Raw genomic sequence first — 21,216 nt, 5'->3', positions numbered from 1 at the left:
AAGCAAAGTCAGCCGAGTGCTCTAAAAACCCAAAGCCCTCCTTCTCCCGCTGCCTTTCTGGTGTAGTGCATGGCACAGGTAGCATCTCTGAGAATACTACCTTGGAGGTCCTTTTTTTAATCTTACTCCCTAAACTTACCTTTTAGGACACTCCATCTTCCTCTTACTATTTAATTGATGCCAATGTGCACCAATACAGCTGGACCCTCGCCAGCCCCTTCCTATAATCTATCCACTCTGTCAGCAACATGCCGAACTCGGGCACCCGGGAGACAGCAAACCATTCGGTTGCTGCGATCAGAGCTACAGATTACCCTGTCTGTTTTCCTAATTATTGAATCCCCTACCACCACAACCTGCCTGGGCTTCCCTTCCTTTCGGATGCCCTGCACACTGGATAAGCTGCTCTCCCTGCTGTTTGAGAAAGCTTTTTCCGGAAAGCCTACCTCTGAGTCTGCCTCCTCAACGTGCTAACTTAAATGGGCAAATTTGTTGGGATGGAGAAACTCTGGGCTGGCTTCCCTCTTCCCTTCCTCTTCCTCTTCCCCACTGCAACCACGTCTTACTGTTACCCAGCTATGTGCCTGACTCCCTTCTGACTGATCTCCTCCCTCATTGCTAGGGGCCCCATCTAAACTCTGCTCAGTGAGCAAGAGACTCCTCTCAAGATTGAAACACTAAGAGAGATTGACAATGTGCCTCTTCAGAGCACCAACCTCAGCTTCCAGAGAGACCAATTGTTCACACTTGCCACAACGACATGAACCAGGAACTGCTGTTCCAAGCATGCATGTATGTATGTATGTATATGGCATGATGCTCACTGAGTGAGATCTCCAAGCTTGCTCATACTTTAGGGAGGGGCATGAGCACTTACAGAATTTAAACAATTAATTTATGGCCCTTACCCTACTTTCTCTTACAAATCGTTTGTGGCACTAATTGCTGTGGTGCACAAACTGGCCACTTACAGAAGCAAGTCACTTAAACAATGCAAGCCCCTTACTATGAGCAAGCTCATTAAGTTTAACCATTTCCTTTATATAGAGCAACACAGTTAATTGATTATAAACTCCACCCTTAACTAATTACACTCTAGAAAATGTGGAAAAAAACAGTTAAGCAAAACACACGGTTTTTTTTGTTGTTGTCACAAACCCTTCAACCCTCTTGTTGCTGGTTGAGATACAAACCCACTGTTGGTATAGTTATAATACCACCTCCCTGCTGCTGTGTTTTAAATCACATACCTAAATTTATTTCCATAATGGAATTTATTTCATATGCAATATTATTCCATATAGAATTTAACCCCATAATGTAAATTGGAGATACAATTGTTAGCAGCAATTCATTATACTAAAACTCTACTTGAATGGACTATATATAAATATATATACCAGTATATATTGTCACATTTCTTTGAACCAAACATGGTGCATTTCATTTTATTTTGTTTACTTAAGAGAAGTTATTATTATAATGTTAATATTATAATTTGTTTCAATATACACAGAATACTTAAATCATTTGGACCACTTAAATACAGGCTTGCCACATCTTTCATTTTTCACTGGTATACCTCTAACTACACGATTTTTGTGTTAAAAGAGATGGTAAAACTGCAGCATTGCAGCTATATATTTACACCTAGAGATATATTCACTAGGAGTTGGATTCTGTGATCTTTACTAAAGTCTCAGCATACCAAATCTGAATATTTTTATAGAATGGATATAGACTTTGTTCTTATGTAATAAGAAAAGGGCAAATTATACTTGCAATATGAAAAATATATAAAAAAAATAAACTATCCCTAGCCATTAAGGGGTTACCTACTGTTTAGGTGTTTGAGTTTAAGCATTCACAGAACCAAGCACAAAGTTGTGCTCCTCCCCAAACTGGCCACTGAATCCTCCTCTTCGCAGCAGGGCTTCCCTCCTTGCTGTGATGTTAAGAACAGTGTTGCGGAGGTGGCAGGAGACCTCAGTTGTATCGGTCTCTGGTGCTATGAAGCTGCAGCTGCTGTTACTTGCGCTGCTCTGCAGCTCACCCTGTATTTTGGCTGACTCTTTCCATATAACCATCCTGCACACTAATGATGTGCATGCGCGGGTGGAGCAGACCAACAGGGACTCCGGCAAATGTGGCAAGCCTGAAGAGTGCTATGCAGGGGTGGCTAGGAGATTCACCAAGATAAAGGAGATCAGGAGCAGTCATGACAATGTCCTACTGCTGGATGCAGGGGACCAGTACCAAGGGACTGTCTGGTTCAATTACTTCAAAGGGGAAGAGGCTGCATACTTTATGAACTACTTAAAATACGATGCAATGGTAAGTAGCTTCTACTATCTGGCTCTGCTATAGTCTGTGTGTCTGTGTAGTATTGTTGGCATATATTGTGTGTGTCTGTGTGTAGTATTGTTGGTATATATTGTGTGTGTCTGTGTGTAGTATTACATAGTTATATAGTCTGAAAAAAAGACATGCGTCCATCAAGTTCAGCCTTTCCTATATCTGTTAATTTGTTGTTGATGATCCAAAAGATGGTAAAAACCCCCAGTTTGGCTTTTTCCAGTTTTGCACGAACCAGGGAAAAAATTACTTCTTGACCCCAGTCAGATTTCTCCTTGGATCAAGAAGCTGTTTCCCCATAATTAAAGATTATATCCCTGAATATTATGTTTTTCCAAGTATTCATCCAGTTGCTGTTTAAACGTCTGTACAGACTCCGATAAAACTACCTCTGCAGGCAGAGAATTCCACATCCTTATTGTCCTAACTGCAAAAAAACCCTTTCCTCTGCTTTAGACTAAATCTCCTTTCTTCCAGTCTAAATGGACAATTGTGTCTGTGTGTAGAATTGTTGGTATATTGTGTCTGTGTGTCTGTCGGCATATAGTGTGTGTAGTATTGTTGGTATATAATGTGGGTGTCTGTTTAGTATTGTTGGCATATAGTGTCTGTGTATAGTAGTGTTGGTATATAGTGTGTGTGCCTGTGTGTAGTATTATTGGCATACAGTGTCTGTCTAGTAATGTTGGCATAAAGTGTGTGTGCCTGTCTAGTAATGTTGGCATATAGTGTGTGTGTCTGTCTAGTAATGTTGGCATATAGTGTGTGTCTGTCTAGTAATGTTGGCATATAGTGTGTGTGTCTGTCTAGTAATGTTGGCATATAGTGTGTGTGTCTGTCTAGTAATGTTGGCATATAGTGTGTGTGTCTGTCTAGTAATGTTGGCATATAGTGTGTGTCTGTCTAGTAATGTTGGCATATAGTGTGTGTGTCTGTCTAGTAATGTTGGCATATAGTGTGTGTGTCTGTCTAGTAATGTTGGCATATAGTGTGTGTGTGTTTGTCTAGTATTGTTGGCATATAGCGTGTGTGTTTGGCTGCATTGTTAAGTGTATCATATAATGTCCTTCATTGCTTGCTACAGATATGCATTGATATTTATAGCCCTTCTGAACCCAGGCACTACTTGTAAACAGCTGGTGTAACCTTTGTAGCCTCTATCAAGTGTATTAGAGAGAGACTCTCATTCACCAAGTCAAGTTATTAAAGGAACCATTTTTATACCACATTTCATCTTGAGAACTGACATCATTCTATGTGATTTCTGTTTGTCTGCAAGGCTGCCCTTAGCACCCCCTGGCACCCTAGAAAGTATTGCTAGTGCAAAGTGCAACTAACTATGTTGGGGTCTAAATCCACTAGATTGTAAACTCACAAGAGCAAAGCACTCATATACTTTTGTACCAGTTTGTTATTGTGTGTAATATTCCGTTGACTGTAACAGCGCTACAGAATCTGCTGGTGCTATAAAAATAAATTAAATAATGTAAGTCATGAAAGGGAGAGTTATGAATGCAAATCCCTGATTGAACTATACTTTCACAGGGGGAGCCAAACTCTCCCTGTAGCAGAAGTTTATTGGAAATTGTAGTCATAATGCATAGTCTTTAGTGAATAAACCCCACTGTGAGTGTGCAAAGGCATCTTGCTTGCGCCTGTGTGCGGAGATCTGGCACTCTGTTATTTTAAATTGTCTTTTAACGTATTTTTTATGTCCCGTATTGCAACAGCGCTATGGAATCTGCTGGTGCTATATAAATAAATGTAATGTCATCTACAACAGCTGGATAAAGTGATACAGGGTTACTGTTCCTGATGCTTTCTATGACACTGATAATTAACAAAGATGGAAAAATATATAAAATATTGGTGGGGGGGGCGTCTATAGCCTATATTTGAGTATCTCATATTTAATATATGAATTCACTTTTAATGCAATTGGGTGTTTTTGAATTGTAGAGATAATGGTTAAAAATGAATCTAAATGAAGCTAATACAGTAGTTTTAGAAAGGTGATTCAATATTAAACATGGCGATTAACAAAATGGTATGTATGATCAAAAAGAGATTAAAATATACAATGTGTATATATTTGTTTTGTCTGGGGGACACCAAATCTTATTATTTTTGCTAAATTTAGGATTTTGGAAACATAATACATTTTATTTTTATTGATTCAATGTCTTCATTTTCAATGGTATTTAGTATAGACCATTACATGTTGTATGTATTAACTGCAAATCCATAAATCAACTTAGTAACTAGAGTAACAAGGACTTTGAACAGCATCTACATGATGACTGAATCCTCTCAGTCCGCCCAGGACAGGATAGGTCTAATGTACGTAGCCCTTTGGCTAGATTTACCCTATGTAATGAATGCTAAGATCTATTTGTCCAACCATTGATTCCTCTTATTCATGTTTAGTCCACTTTTACGCAACGGTGTATTCTGGAGAATGGATCTGGAGAATGTAGTAGAAGTTCACAGCTACACTTCATGAGGATTTTTTATTCTTATACCCCCCCAACAAATGTTGCTGAATTTATATGTGCAATGGTAAAATGGTCCTCTTCTTTTATTTTTGTATAGCTTATTTGGTTTTCAATATATGGTTAGGACAGCACCATTGCTGTAAGGGTCAGTTAAGTAGACCATGCCACAAAGTCCATAGTTAATTTTCCCCAGCGCCATGCCCCCTTAAAAGATAGAGTGCTGGTATATGGTATTACGGTATATTCTAGTACTCAGCAGTAAAGATGGCAGTCTGAACTGGCAGCTCATGCGCTGCCATGGGTTAAGACTATGGCAACACCAAAGGTAGACGCACTACTGGAACAGGTAAGTTTTTAGCAAGCATTTGAAGTTTAGAATAAGTAGCAGAGACTCCTCAACATCAGGAGAGGATTCTGAACTCTTAGGCAAATTCCCTCCTTCACACCAAGCTCAGTGTAAGCTGCAGCCAGCACCAGGTATGTGTGTTTGACTGTGTGTATGTGACTGTTTGTTTGTGTGACTGTGTGGGTAATGTCTGGTAAAAGAGGAGTTAATTTTCTGAATCTGCTCATGACTGGTAATAGATGGGTTAACACTCTGAATCTACTCATGTCTGTAATGATTGTATGTATATTATAAATTGTGAAATCAACATTGCTTACAAGGCTTCCTAATGGTATGTGAGGTATATAGAATATACAATATTGAATGTGATGGTGTGTGTATCTGAATCATTGTGATATATAAGATGTATTTTATGTGATGGTGTGTGTGTGTGTGTGTGTGTGTGTAAATATATATTACTGTAAGGGTGCAGATATAGAGGGAGTAGCAGAGCTCTTTAGGATCAGGAGGTAAATAATATTGAGCTATCAATATTTTTATAAATTTATGTTGCTTTTTTCTTCAACGTACTATAATTTATAGAAAAAAATCTCCCATACCTTTTTCTGTCAGAGTTTTTGAGACAATGCAGAGATCTCATCTGCTATGTTAAGAGACTGTGGAGGGTGCCTCTGGGACGCTGGAACCATACATATCACCTATGCCTCTGTTTGCACATGTGCCATGAAGAAGATATCCAGAAAGGGTTCATTCATTGAATGCCTGTAATATCAGGGATGTGCCAGCGGGCAAGTAAATGAATAGTTTTTCCCATTAAAACGTTGCCTTGATCTGGTGAACCTGGTCAGTGCAACTAGTGACAATGTGGGTCTCTAGTTGGCTACAAAATGGCACGACTGCATTTATAAATACAGTGACTAGATTTCCTGGAGCTACTTCCATAGCTGCTTGTGTGACTTGATGCATTTGTATGTGCCCCAGGTAAAATGATCTTCTTGGATCAAGCAGCATTAGAACAAGCAGCAGCATGCTAGTATATTATACATACCACGTTATATGCTGTACTGGAATAGGGTACGCATAAGATGCAGCTTGGTGTTCTGGACACCAACATGCTTATTATATGGGACCACAGTAGGATTAAATCCTGCTTGGTCAATTTAACATCATGAGTTGACTGACACCCAGATTAAACACACCATTTAGTAAATAGATCTCAAAGGATTAGGAGGGCCGGCAGTACTAGCGCTAACCACTTTCCCTCACCTTGCCGTCTGTCCCGGTTTGATTAAAGTGGAGCACTGAGATGTCCTATCTCAGTGCTCCTAGAGTCCCTGGGTCAGGCCTAGGGCAGCCACTTACACCAGACCGTATTAATGGCAGACTGAATAACTGACAGGCGTCTAGAGGTGATTCCCCCCCCCTTTAGCAGCCTTCTCCTACACCAGATTGTTCAACATATAAAATATTAAATAATCGTAATGGGTTATTGAAGGGTTAATATTTGAGGTGCCTTAGGGTGAGCCTACAAATTCTCCCAATAATACAAATGTGTCCAAGACAAAAAGTACAAATAGAGTTTACGGTTACTGCATGTTAATGATTTATTTTAGAAACCTAAATTTGGGATCTGCTCACAGTTTTGGGCCAGGTGCAAAAATAAAAACCCCAGAACAGTTGGGTTTTTATTGCCAATGCTTGCTTTCTTCTACACTTGTATATATTTTATGTCCGATCCCTGTAACTCTTATGGCAAGGATAGATGTGACAGATTATTTTTGGGCAAATGTGACAGATAATTGAGACACATACCAGTCACACATGAGTTTCAGGTAGATGTGCCTCATCCTTGGCTTAGGATAGGGTTAAATAAATCACATTTAAATACTTGCTGGTATTTTTTAATCTAAAAAAGTGTGTGTGGGGGGGTGTACCTTGCGATAGAAGTTATAAATATACACATAGCCACATCTATCTCTGTTTTATCAAATGTATAACACAGTCCCGGTTGCGGCCACTTCTCATGTAACATAAAGTATTCTTTAATAGATCGGTTTTCTCTGAGACTGGAAAAAATAAGTATACATTTAGGAATGTAGTCTGTTAGTTTAGTCTGTATGCAGTGCTAAGAAATGCAATCAGGTTGTATAGTGAGAGGTACTGGTACCAAAATGGAGGGAAGTGGTCAGTGAGACCCCATCTCCAGAAGTCTATAGATATTCTGGACAAGCACGCAAGAAAGGACTACTGAAGTGCGTAGCTTATAGTATAAAGATTAGCAGGCAAGACTAGGCTATACGGAAGGAAGAGAAGGAGATTTGCATTCATAAAGCAAATGCACAAAGTGCAGGAGGCCATCAGGGGAGTATATTTGAAAGAGGAAGTGATATGATAACAAGGCCATAGTATTTATCTAGTGGGCCAGAGGCTGACCCTGGCTATCAGGGACACATACGTAATGTTTTCCTTGTGCTATGTAATGTTTTCCTTGTGCTACGTGTTTCTCCATGAATGTTATGAGCTATTACTTGCTTTTTATGTAAAAAAACAAACAAACCCTGATACAGTGATTTATGTAGGATGCATTGTGTTCAACCAGTAACGTTGAGGAAGATTTATGTGTGTATATATATATATATATATATATATATATATATATATATATATATATATATATATATATATACACACACAGTATCTCACAAAAGTGAGTACACCCCTCACATTTCTGTAAATATGTTTTTATATCTTTTCATGTGACAGCACTGAAGAAATGACCCGCTGCTACGATGTAAAGTAGTGAGTGTACAGCCTGTATAACAGTGTAAATTTGGCTTTTCCATCAAAATAACTCAACACACAGCCATTAATGTCCTAACCTTGGTAACAAAAGTGAGTACACCCCTAAGTGGCAATGTCGAAATTGGGCTCAGTGTCAATATTTTGTGTGGCCACCATTATTATATATACATATGTGAGATTGTGAACCCCAGGGAGATGATTAGCATGGCATCTGAGTACAGCTGCTATGCAGATTATACATATGGGTCCCAGGGGTGGAGCAATTGGAGAGCAGGGTGGGCCAATGCTCCATTCCCCCATTCTGTGGAAAATCCATGCCGGCTTTTCCAGGAGGCTAGAAGTCTGCAGGATCCAGTACAGGATTTCTATGAGGCCGGCATCAGGCACAGGTGCTGGGCATTAAAAACCCCTGGAGCCTGATACTCAGAGAGACTGTTGGGGGAAGAGGAAGTTTCCCTGAGCTCCCAGGGCAAGGAGAGGCCCTGCACAAGAGGACCATCCCGGAGCCAAGTGAGGCAATACCTGCCTGGACATTTTGTGTTGTCTGGGGGAGGTTTTCCAGAGCCTGGCGTAGCTGGGTCTGGCTGGGAGGTTGATGTAGCGGGTGATTAGGCTGGTCAGTCAGGACCAGCATAGTTTAGTTAGAGTGGGCTCCAATTGGGAGCTAGGTTTTTGTTTTTATGATTTGGTTTTGGGGTTTGAGCGATTAAAAATAAAGCACTGTTTTGCTTCAAACTATTGTTCCTGACTCTGATTGCCCTAGAGGACTGTGCTTAAGACCCCTAACTGTGATGTTTATGGCCCTTGTGCTACAGGGTTTGTCACAATATACACACACACTGAAGGGATGCTTTTGGAGTAGGATTTGATTTCTCTTTTGTTTATTTGTTGGATGATTTTAAAGACAACAGACCCTTTTATAAAATAACGCACAGTCATAAAATTTAGATGGGAAAGCTTGGCCAACCTGTCACAATTTACATAAATGCTAATTTATTTCTCCCTTAAAGCAGACTGTACTCATTCACAAATGTAATTTTATATTTATAAATGATGTGTCACTTTACCCAAATGTATAAAAAGCAACTAATTAGCTGTGCCTGTATACCTTGTCATTAATCTAGTCTTTATAGTTAACCACAATATAACCAAGTGGTGGTTAAGGGAGGTCATGTTCTAAATGCATTAGGATTTTCTCTGTTTACCTTGTACGTTATGTGTCCAGGTATGGCTGATGGCCCATATGGCCTAGCTGGAAAGCAGATAAAGATGTCCACTGGCAGATCTCTTCCACTGCTTTGTTGGAATGGTCTGTGAATGCATGTTATACAGAGTGTGTGGATTCATAACGTACTATTATCAGTGATCCTTACAGGCAGAACATTGAGGATACAGAAGAGAAGAGATTGATGGTTACTGATGCACAGATCTCCATCCTTTAAGGTTAAATATTTAAAATAGTACACATTGAATTTCCACCCAATCCCAGTGGCTAGATGTTTTGCGCAAGCATGTGGAAATACTAATGTGCTGCAACTCGTTTTTTGTTTTTTTTTAGATAGATTTTAGGCTCTGAATTAAGCCGCTGGTGCATCGGATCTCAGAGACAGGGTAGGATTCCATCACTGATCATTGGCACCTTCCCTTTTTTTTTTTTTTTTTGTTGGTTGGGGGGAGTATTTCAAAGTTACCTCTTTTCAATCCCTGTGTGAGTATTAATGTTATTAGTTGAACCAGAAATGTCAACTAGACAAGCCTTAACCTGATTAATCCCCTGGTGCAATGCAGGATACTCTGCAGAGTAGATTTCCTAAAATGGTACTTTTATATCCTAGGGAACAGATGCAGTATTATCTTACATGAAATCCCAGAAGGGTATGTATGTAGCTTAACATTGTTAGATGTTGAAGGGTTGGGAAGACCAAATAAGAGAGCATGTTTTAGAGATGTCCCAACAATAAGACAAACATTCTGGCATGAAGATCAAGTCATCATTTTATGTTTATAAAGAACAAGACTAAGCAATCTTATCCATTTTAATGTATAAACACACTACCCTTCCTAATGTGTGGCCTTTTGTTTCCTAGGAGAATTAAATCCTTTGTTTCCAGTTTACTTTTAACTTTCTTACATAATTGTCACCCCCCCCCCTTACAGCAGACTCTACTAATTTACAAGCTTAATTTGTTTATAAAAGCTGTTTCCCAAATGTCGTTCTGTACACCAAATAAACCTGTGATGAGGATGGATGTATTTTCTCTAACAGTAATTTAGAGTACCCACTCGAACTATATATTTTTCATACGTATTTATTCAGGATTTTTTTTTTTAAGCGGTAGACATACACACCCATTCCTGGTACGTATGTATATATGTATTACACATGTGTTTGAAGTGCACTCGTACTATATTTACACATACAAATGATGTGCAACGCAGTTATATAGTAATTAATTAACGATTCTTCAAGGTCCCTGTGCATATGGCGTTGGCATGCCCCCAGAAAAAAAGTCACGTGCGCAAACATTCTCATACACACTCTATTGCGCTTACCTTACAAGCACCCAACATGACCTAGCTGGGCACTCACCTCATAGCTGTAGTAATCTGAATGGCAGCTGCTGTGCTGTGCACCGCCACATACCCATTGATTTACCCATTCAGGGCCCAAAGAGCCCAAGGGCTCCTAGGTACATGCCTAGTATCCCTGAGGAACATCCCTGAGGAACATTCTGATATGAATGTGGAGGCATGTAACTTAAAAAATGAGCAAGTAGCTCTTCATATTAAGCAACCTTGCTTTATGTCAGGAGGTCTCAGTATGGGACCCTGACCGCATTTTACTATTGTGTTGAGCCTTGATGCATTTAGAATGTTTCAAAAAGAGACCCAGGCTTTACCAAAGGTGCCTTATTGTGTAATCAAATGGGCATAAAAGTACTCTTCCATTTGTACTTGGCTATGGCAGGTATGTACAATGTCTGTCACGGATTTGACATTCTGAGGATGCACGTCTCTTGCTTGATATAGCTTGAAAACCCAGACATATGCCATTCTGAACTGGTTGAATGCTAAGGGCTTTGTAGCATCACCCCCAAACAATGTTAGTATCTTGAAAATCCAGCTCTCTCTATGCGCTAGAAGTATTCTCTGTGATGAATCAGTATATTTTTTTAAGCTATGTTGTAACCCTAAATGAATGGAAGTTGTAAATGGCAAGGAAAAAAATCATATCATGCCTGTAGGGGAAAATGGTTTTTGTAAGCCTTGCCCAGCCACTTCTTCCACTACTGTCATCCTTGCTGCTTCATATTAAAGGCATGCAGTACTTTGTAATGGGCTGGTTGGGGAGATCAGAGATGTCCATTGAACAGTGGAGGAGTAGATTGTCCATCAGGCTTTTAGCTCCCATTGACCTGCAACCCTAGGCCAAGTCAGAATGTTGCAGGTGATAGGGTTAAAAAAAATAAAAGTTGGCGGTCTAGCTGCTGCTGCTCTTCCATTTGCAACATGTAATGCTTGTACTGTGACATCTTGATACATTGTACCATTTGTATTTGCATTGTATGTACTCTTGATAGTGTGTACTTTTTTTTCGCTGTATTAATAAACGGAGAATTGATAAATTAATAAATAAAAAAAAAATAATAATAATAAAGAGACTTGCAATTCCGAAAACAAAGCCTTCTCTTTAAGATAAACCTTAACATTCCAGTAGTCGGGATATCAAAAACAATTTAACAGAGCATTTACAATGCAACATATGCACATTCATCAAAAGAAACAGGTGTTTTACCATGTTTGCATTAAAAGGGCTGGTATGTTGAACACAATCACAAGGAGAGATTTCGTTACATGTGCTAAGCTTATCTCTACATATACAACTATTTATCAATTTATTTTTTTAACCCTGTCTTTGTACAAGACAAATTATTTGTTGCAAGAATTTTCAAGTCCTGTTGCAGGACATAACGAACGGTATCTAGAATAAACATATTTCCTATATTTAGTGTAATGCACTATTTAACCCCTTCACTACCATGGGTTTTGGTACCTCTAGAAACTGGAGCAATGTTTGCCATATGTCAGTTCAACCATTATTCCCCTTTCCTGTGAATAGAGATGGAGTTTTTATAGAAATTTCCAAACCTTTTCAGCTGTTATAGGGCACATACTATAAGGTATACATTATGATTTCAATACTGTTGAATTTTAACATTTGGTGTACTGGGTTTGCAACCAAAGAAACGAAAATATCCACAAAAGTTAGTTATGGCAATCTTTTCCTGCACTTTTTCACAAGCACTTCTGTGTTGGTTAGGATTTTTGGACTGGTTATGTGTTATGGGAGAGAAATACAGCCATACTTTTTTATCTGCTTCTCCAGATTACGGAAATACCCCACATGCATGTTTTGTTTTTTTCTGGACATTACAGGTCACCAATTGGAACATGGTCGTTACCAAGCACTCCTGGGAACTTCTGGGCTCCGGCTACCCAGAGCGGGACCCGGCCAGGACTGCTCACTGATGTCAGGGAACACCCCCATTTAAAGGGAAAATCGGCAGAGAGTGGGGCATTGCCCTGAGAATTTGCCCCTTCAGCCTGTGGCCCTGAAATTGGGGCAAAAACTCGGGGTCAAACGCTTTAAGTTCCCATCTATCCCTTGGGTCTCTGTCCAGCTCATCCAAGATATCGACATGCTACACGCTGCCTTTTTTCTTTTGGGTGGAGCAGAAATAAACAGAGTGTAAGTTTCTGCACTGTCAGACCTGCGAAGAATGTGCATGAGGATGACCGTAGGAGGCAGATCTGATCAATGAATCAGTACTACTTAGGGTTGCCACCTTTCTTTTCCAAAAATACTGGCCATGCAAATTTGCATAATTTGCCATATAGGGGGTTAAAAGGCATATCATGTGGCCGAGTGGCATATAGGGCTACTCTGCCCCCAGAAATGCCTTATACCCCCTATATGCCACTCTGCCTCCAGAAATGCCTTATACCCCATATATGCCACTATGGCATATAGGGTTTAAAGGCATATCATGAGACAGAGTGGCATATAGGGGATATATGCATTTTTGGAGGCGGTGGCATATAGGGGGTTAAAAGGCATTTCTAGAGGCAGTGGCATATAGGGGGTTAAAAGTAATAGCACTCTGTCTTCAGAAAAGCCTTATGCCCTCCATATAATACTCCCCCCCCCGACTTACCACTGCTTCTGACTCCCTGGTGTCTGGTGGGGGCAGCGGGTGGAGGCCGGCGTTCATGAAATTAAAGGGGTCGGCGTGCACGCACCATGCTGCCCAATGGCCATGCCTCAGCTCTTCGTCCCACCCCTTTTAAGATGAGGCACGGCCATTGGGTGGCGCGGTGCGTGCACGCCGGCCCCTTTGATTTCATTAGGAGCCGGTGGACGGAGGAGGCGGCTTTTGATCACGCTCGCAGCCACTCAGCGGCTGTTTTGAATGTTGGTCTGCCGGTCCCCCTGGCTCTGGGCGCTCCCCCTCCTGCCAATCACCCTGCCGGTCTGCCCCTGCAAAAAATACCGGCCAGGTGGCAACCCCAGTACTAGCTGATGCAGCGGTTAGCATAAAAGCTTCAGGGCTTACACCTACTTGCCACTGTGGGACTAGCTGTGGAGTTGACTGCCAGACACCATATACCTATGTGTGGCTAAGTATTTTTAAACGCAGAAAGAGATGGACATTTCTACTTGTGCTACTACAGAGAAATCTATTTCTGACTCATTAAAGTCTATTGGTCTTCATATCACATGCATATTGACGTATACTAATGAGCATCACTTTCAACACTACAAGATTAGGACATTTTTAGTACATCTAATCTAAGGCTAAGTGTGGTAAATGAGTAGCGCCTACGCCTCCAAACAGGTGCAGGGGATTCTATTAATCTAAGGTTGCACTTGGCCATGCACAAACATGTAAACCGCTATTTATGATCTTGTGAGGATTTACAAACCTTCTGCCTGACAAGACTCCTGCACAAAAACATTGTGGCAACTATAAGCCCTTGAACATAAGTCCTTCTTCAGGCACTACATCCTATTTGTAAAAACTCAGTTGTCTACTAATGGGCTTATTAGGTTTGGGGCAGCAGATGCAGTGTGAGGTGGTAGTCCCTCTGCCACATCACTAGGGTCAGATCACCCTGGAGCATGGCTTACTGAATAGGCTGGTTGGGTAGATTTGATTGCCCTTGGAACTGGCCCATTTGCACTATGGAGGTCTGTTCCTGAATAGCTGACACAACTATTGTAGCACTTATTTCCTCACACCATGCATCCTTCAGAGGTGCCAAGGATGTGACATGTGCCGGGACATACAACAGAGGATTTATGACTTGAGGAAAGATCTGGGGAGCAGCTGAAAGAGATGCCCCGGACGAGAAAAACTACCAATATGCTTTCAAGAAAAGTAGTGTTTGCTAACAAACCTTCAGCTGCTGCTGAACTCATCCAATCCTTGGCTATTCTCATTCAACCTACCTGTACCTGCAGGTTACCCCCGCCCCAGTATAATGGTTCTATTAGTGGTTGTGTTGGCTAATAGACCTAACTACATTTCTTTTGTTTTAAAGGGATACTCCAGCCATCCTATGCACCTTAATGCTTATGGTAGTTAAGCGTTAAAAATAACACTTTTAACTCATTGCAAATGCAAGGGTTCAGAAGAACCCCCTTTGCATTTGCACTCTTTTCCCAGCCTGATGGGTTGCAGGAGATGCATTTGGTTGGATCCATCTCCTCTTTGCTAGTTGGGGGGGGGGCTATACCCTCCACCAGGCAGCTAAACCAATGGCTCATAAAAAAAACTAGGGATTGGAAACAAAATCAGTCCATGGAGGGGAAGTGTGCACTGCAGTTTTGGAGCTGCAGCTTCTCCTACGAATATTTATTTAATATATATGTATTATATGAATCTAGATATTGCATATTAATGTATAACAAAGTACATAAATATCCATTCTGATTATATAACCACAAGGACAGTGAAGTTATCCTTTATATATGTATTGGACTTTGACTATTATCTATTAATTTATAATGAGCTCATAAAGATATTGTTAAATCAGCGGTAACAGCAGTATTCAAGCAATCCAGAAATATAATTAGCCTAGGTGTTTTTGATACCTTTTATCGTGCACTTTGAATCCCACAGATAGGCCAAAGTGTGATTAGATAAGGTTTATGTGGGAGCTGTCAAGAATGGCCGTGTGCCGGTGCGATTTGGAATGTGAGGAATATTTTCACCATGGAACATATTTTATCAGGATAACTTTTTTATTAAATATTTTTTTTTATTTGTTTTACTTAATCTAATTCCACTGTTACTTTCTTAGAGATTCTTTCTTGGCTTCGACGATGACCCCTAATTTGCAGAAATGTAGGTCCTTATTTATTTTCATAAATACAAAATGTGATAGCCTCCTGGCAATGAACGGCAGTTTACTAAATTTTTGTAACTAGATTATGTAGTAGGGTAAAATAGTATAAATGTTAAAGGCTTATCTTTTCTAAGATAGTAAAAGAACAGTGTGCCCCGTTACAAAAAATGTAACTATTACAGCCTCCCAGTGCTACAGAGTGCCCTACTCTTGGATTTTACTGAAGCAGAACTTAATTAAGCAAACTGAATGCTTCACAGAAAGGCCAACGGTGAACTCTGGGTCATGTTAGTAAGATATTTTACCTTAGATGTCAGGGTAATGCCCCAGTCTGTATCCCAATCTTACAGGAAGTTTGTTGAGGTCCTGGCATAGGACTTGAACTTGAGACCTCACAACTACAAGCAGGTTCTCAGTTCTATCTGCCTCTTGTCAATCTGTCCTGCTGATCCTTTTTACGTCATTTACCTGCTTACGCTCCTTTTATTTTCACCTACAGCCACAGATTGCTCATCAGCAGCACATGTTACATGTTAAACGGTCTCTGGCCTGGATCCCTTGCTCAGTGATATTCTGCCCATTTGAGTGTGAAATTTTATTTTGGGATTGATTTGTCGCCTGTTTACCCAACAACAGATCTGTAGCCACTAAGGTTGGGGTTTTGGGTGTGAATTCTTCGCAACTTGACTCTATTACTAGACTGTGTCCTTGTGTGGTCTTGACAATCCCATTGAAATATGAGAGCACCTGCAAAGTTTCATTAGATTTTCCGGCAGCAGAGCCTTACATATTGCTGACCAGCCCTGATAAAATGCTGCCCTGCAGTATTGAGGATGTAAAACTGACTAATTGGTTCCCTTCCATAACTATATACATCCCACATACGAGAGGATTTTGCAGAATTGTGCATTTGTCTTTTCTCCTCTTTCCCTTTGGCCAAACACATCCCTACATATGATGTACTCGCCTCTAGTTAGCTTTATGTGCTGGTTCTGTGTTTTCTTTGGGCGGGTGCATTCTTCTTTAGAGAAGTGTCAGGGACTTTATAAAAGGATCAATTGACTTTGATTGCCCAACTTTTATTAGTACTGAAGTCCATGCTTTTATTGTTGTTGCTATAAACAAGCCTTTCCATTGCTTTGGGATGTGTTATATTGATCTGTCACTCAGCACTAGCTCACAGTAGGCACGATTAGACCTACCACTACAACGCAAATGTAAAAGCAGGAAATCCAGCTCTCTGAAGGGGTAGTTGTAGGATTTCCATTATTCTAAGAAAACAAAAGTACCACATCAACCAGTTTTTGACTGGAACTTGCATAGGCTTTTAGAGCCAGGTTTGCCCTCTGGAGTAACCTTGATGAAAATCGGTGTTGAGGAGCAGAATCCTGTATAACCATGCCTCATACACAGTACTTTGATTTAACATACAGTCTGTACTTGAGCCATGGCACTTGGCAGTGTTGTGGCGTATGAACTGCCTCCACAACTGGCTGGCATTGGACAAAATGTTCAGCTGCTTACACTTGAACCATAAAAATATAATTAACAGTTTAACCTCAAAGGATGACAAATTAATTTGAATCTGCAATATATTGTGTACTGTATATTAATTTGGCAATACAGATTGTTCTTTTAGCCAATGTAATCAACTAAATTCTTTTAATCATAACCTGATAATGTGTCTGTTTTGTCTTAGGCACTTGGGAATCATGAATTTGACAATGGAGTTCCAGGACTTTTGAATCCACTTCTTAGCCAAGTGCAGTTTCCTGTTCTCAGTGCAAACATCAGAGCAGATAAACAAATCGCTCCCAACATTACTGGATACTTTCTTCCTTATAAAATCTTACAAGTTGGTGGTCAACAAATAGGGATAGTGGGATACACATCAAAGGAAACCCCTGTTTTATCAGACCCAGGTAAATCTTGCATTTTTCTTTTCTACTTCCATATTCATCCAAAGTTTTGAATGTATAGACATTTATGCATATAACATATATTTATGTAATATATACATACCTTAAAAATCTATCTCAATGGTTAGTATGCTCAAATGCTAGCTCTGGCTTTTTAGAATGTTTACTCGTCATTCATCCTGAAGTACATATTTTGTTGTTGAACATCGAATTTTATATCCATGTCGAACCTAATTAGCACAAGTTTTTTTTTTTAATTTGTGTATGTGTGTATTTTGTCCTATCTACCTTGCTGCACCCCAACTTCACAAGCAACATGTGCCACCTCTGCCCTGGAAGCAGCCTGCCTGTGCCACCTCTGTCCCTGAAGCAGGCTGTCTGTCCCATTTCTTCCTCTAAACACTTTATATATCCATTCATTCACCCATTCAATCACCTGCACTCCCTTACCTCACCTGCAGTTTTCACTGGCCAGGGGGCAGCCGAGTAGCGCTGGGGCTGCGCTGATGTCTATGCGGCCTGACAGTTGACTAACACGGGCACGTGTGAGGAAACTTCTTTTTTCCCAACCAGATGAAGCAAGAACCTGGGTGGGGGGGAAAAAACAAACAGTTTCCTCGTACAGTGTGTGAGCTCCGCAGCGGTAAGCTGTGCGTCTGCATTGGGCCGTTGGGCACGTCCATAATCTCCGGCCGTGTACCTTGCTGGTTGTAAGGTACAGTAATCAAAATGACAGTTCCTTTTGCAGCCATGTGAATTCATATACATAACCTGCCGTATGCATAAAATAGTTTTAATTAGTTTTTATATTTAATACCCATCTCCTTTGCTTTTAGTATAATCACGTATTCTGAAATTTATATTATGATGGAACCTAGTCAGAATGAAAGAATGAAAATGATTTGCATCCCAGAACAGATAGAAATTGGGGCCAGAAACTACACTGCTGAATTAAAGTTGACCTTTTCAATTGACGAAAGCCAAATGGATTGTTAATAATTAGTTGCCATATTTACATAAGAACTTGTATAAATGTAATACCCATTTTCCACCCTAGCATACACCATTAACCTCAATTTCCTTGACTGATGCCCGGTTGAAAAAAAACAAGATTTTTTCGTCACTCCTTCTCCCAGATGATCCATCACTTTGTGATCAGGAAGCACAACTCTGCATTCCAGATCAATGTGGTTGGGTTTGGGGCCGCAGAGGTCACATTGCCCATTGTTGAATTTGAGGAAAAGAAAAGTTGTGCCCAAAATAAAGGGATGATCTGTTTTTATTCTTCTTGGTATGATAACATCTATTTCAATACAATACAAGCATAAAAAAACAGAATTGGATGTACTGAACAGAAGTTTCTTTACACTTCTCATTTACCCGTTTACTTAAGATCATTACTATATGAAAGTTTGAAGAGCATTGTATTTTCTATACAGAAATTGTAGAAACAAATTTGTATGCCAGAAAAAAATCAGGCACTCTAGAAATGTTTATTATACTTGTGCGTTGGGATTCAAACAAACCTTCGTTGTAACAAATGTTGTCTAACTCAAATAAGTATATGAAAATTGTTGTTTGTTGTTTTGTTTTATATAGCACCATCAAATTCCGTAGCGCTGTACAATGGGCAGACAGGTTATAACAAGTAGTATGTAACATAACAAATTGACTTACAGAGACAACAGGTGAGGAGGGCCCTGCTCAAACGAGCTTACAATCTAGAGACGGGACCCCCATTTTGTAAACAAATATTTGGAAGTTTCTTTTTTTTTTTTTTATCTATTATTCCCCTTTAACCCCCCCCAAAAAAAAACCTCTGTGCTAATTGTGTGCATTATGCAGTGAAAGGGTTAATGTTTCTTCTGTAATCTTACAGCAGTGAATGGGTTAATATATGTTGCAGGCTGTTTGTCACCAGGCTGCAGTGCATGGATTTGGGGGTCGTGTTGTGCATTGAATGTGTACCACAGCCTTGTTTTTTTAATTTTTTAATTTTTTTTTTATTTTTTTAAGGAAAAATTCTCACTGCTTGTTAAAACCAACATTGTTTTGCCAAGTGAAAGTACGGAGTAAGAGCCTCAATTATTGTATTTAATGAAATGTTATCATAAATCATAATTTATATAAATGAATACATTTAGATTTTATAAACATATTTTTACTATGAAAATCAAACCACCAAGTTCTCAGTCCTAAAGCTATAATATCACTACAGTATATGTAGCTTTTTCAACTAGTTCTTTTAATTGCCAACACAGCAGATTTTGATACATTTTTTCCATAAAAAAAAAATATTTTCATTGAATGTTTCTATTATCTCGGATGAGATAACAATGATATAATGACATCAATACAGTAAAAATAGTCAAACTAATGAAAAGTCTACTTTGTATTTAAATATGTCAGGTTTTAGCAAAAAAGATTGCACCAGACATCCCTTGTTTCTAACGTTGTCCTTGGCTGATTAATGAGACGGATTGTGTCTGTGTATATGCTTCCTACATACTGGCAGGCTATACATGGCACACTCTTTCTGCAACATGTGGAACACGCCTGTTCCTAAAAACATGTTCCATACTTGCAACAGTACGAATTAATAAACAAGTTTAAAGGAATATCTATAGAATTGCAAAATTAAGGCTTAAGTAGCAATAATTAAACTTGGGTATTTTTGTCTTTTAAAATTCTGATATTGTCTGCTTTAGTCTACAAAATAGTTTGTTTTTTTACATCAATAAAATCAATATTATAAAAATATATAAATAGATATAAATGCTGGCCTGCTGCTCCTGTGCTTGTGATCTGCTCCTAGGCGGCCTGCTCCACTGCTGACCTGCTGCTCCTTGCCAGACTTGCCCCCTTCTGACACACTACCCACCCTACTCACCCCCACCCTCTTGCCACACTGGGCCGCTGCTCGTCTGTAGCCAGTTGCCACCCTTGCCCTCTCTCCCATCACCTGTTGCCACACTTGTATGTGGCTGGGGAAGATCATTTTCTTTACTTATAATAAGACACCTCCCTGGTGGTATATAATATAAGTAACAGATTATATATTTCAGTATTATTTTAAAATGTTACTAAATTTGTAAGTATATAATCACTAATCACCTTCGTAAGCTGGGCTGCATTGAGCTTCATGGTTCATTGCAGTACCTGTAATCAACCTGCAGGGGCATGCCAATTGTCAAGAGTTAAATGATACATTTAAAGAAAAATGTGTAAAATAAATATAAATAAAATGGTAAAAACATTATTGCTGAGGGAAAAAAACATTTTAGAGCTAGATAACACTAGTTTGTTATTTTCTAAATTCTATCATGGCTTATAGAATTTGAAACCCATTAAGGAAGATTTAAAAAAGTAAATGCAAGACTATGTGTCAGGTTTAAACCTACCCTCCCTTAGAAGAGAACCCAATTACTGCTATAGTTATGAAAATGGTAAAGAGTGGTTTTTCCAAATATGTTTCCAAATACAGATGATTTCCTAAACGTATTTGGCAAAACATTTGCAGAAGAGGTAAATCCAATATTGGCAAGGCTTTTCAATGAGATAACTGAAAAGGGTTCAATGCGAAAAGAAATGTTTAACATCTGTCAGATTTTAAGGGAGGGAAATGACAAGACAAATATGAAAAATCATATCTTTAATAAACGTTGATACAAATATTTACGTATCGATACAGGCACGTAGACAAAAAAAATAATCAACTCATCAAGCTCATACATATAGATCAGGCAGGATTTATCCCTTCAAAATCAGCAGCAGGAAACATTTGGAAAATCCTGGGTCTAATGTGTGCTGCCTAGGGAAAAGTAAGCCCAATGCTGACCCTGTCTTTGAACACAGACAAAGCTTTGACAGGATTCGCTGGACATTTATA

At 39.5% G+C, this 21,216-nt stretch overlaps 1 protein-coding gene across 1 annotated transcript in view; it reads left to right on the top strand.

Moving 5' to 3' along the window:
* The first annotated feature begins 1,966 nt into the window (after positions 1-1,966).
* Positions 1,967-21,216, top strand: part of NT5E (5'-nucleotidase ecto) — a 29,375-nt gene continuing 10,125 nt past the window's right edge. The window contains exons 1-2 of the mRNA XM_053459156.1: positions 1,967-2,334; positions 17,108-17,330. Of these exons, the coding sequence (XP_053315131.1) occupies positions 2,011-2,334; positions 17,108-17,330 (547 nt within the window). The 5' untranslated portion in view covers positions 1,967-2,010. The remainder of the gene's footprint in view (positions 2,335-17,107; positions 17,331-21,216) is intronic.

The sequence above is a fragment of the Spea bombifrons genome, chromosome 3, assembly GCF_027358695.1.
Source record: "Spea bombifrons isolate aSpeBom1 chromosome 3, aSpeBom1.2.pri, whole genome shotgun sequence".
In the NCBI taxonomy this organism is placed as follows: domain Eukaryota; kingdom Metazoa; phylum Chordata; class Amphibia; order Anura; family Pelobatidae; genus Spea; species Spea bombifrons.
This window is presented reverse-complemented; position numbering and strand designations above follow the sequence as displayed.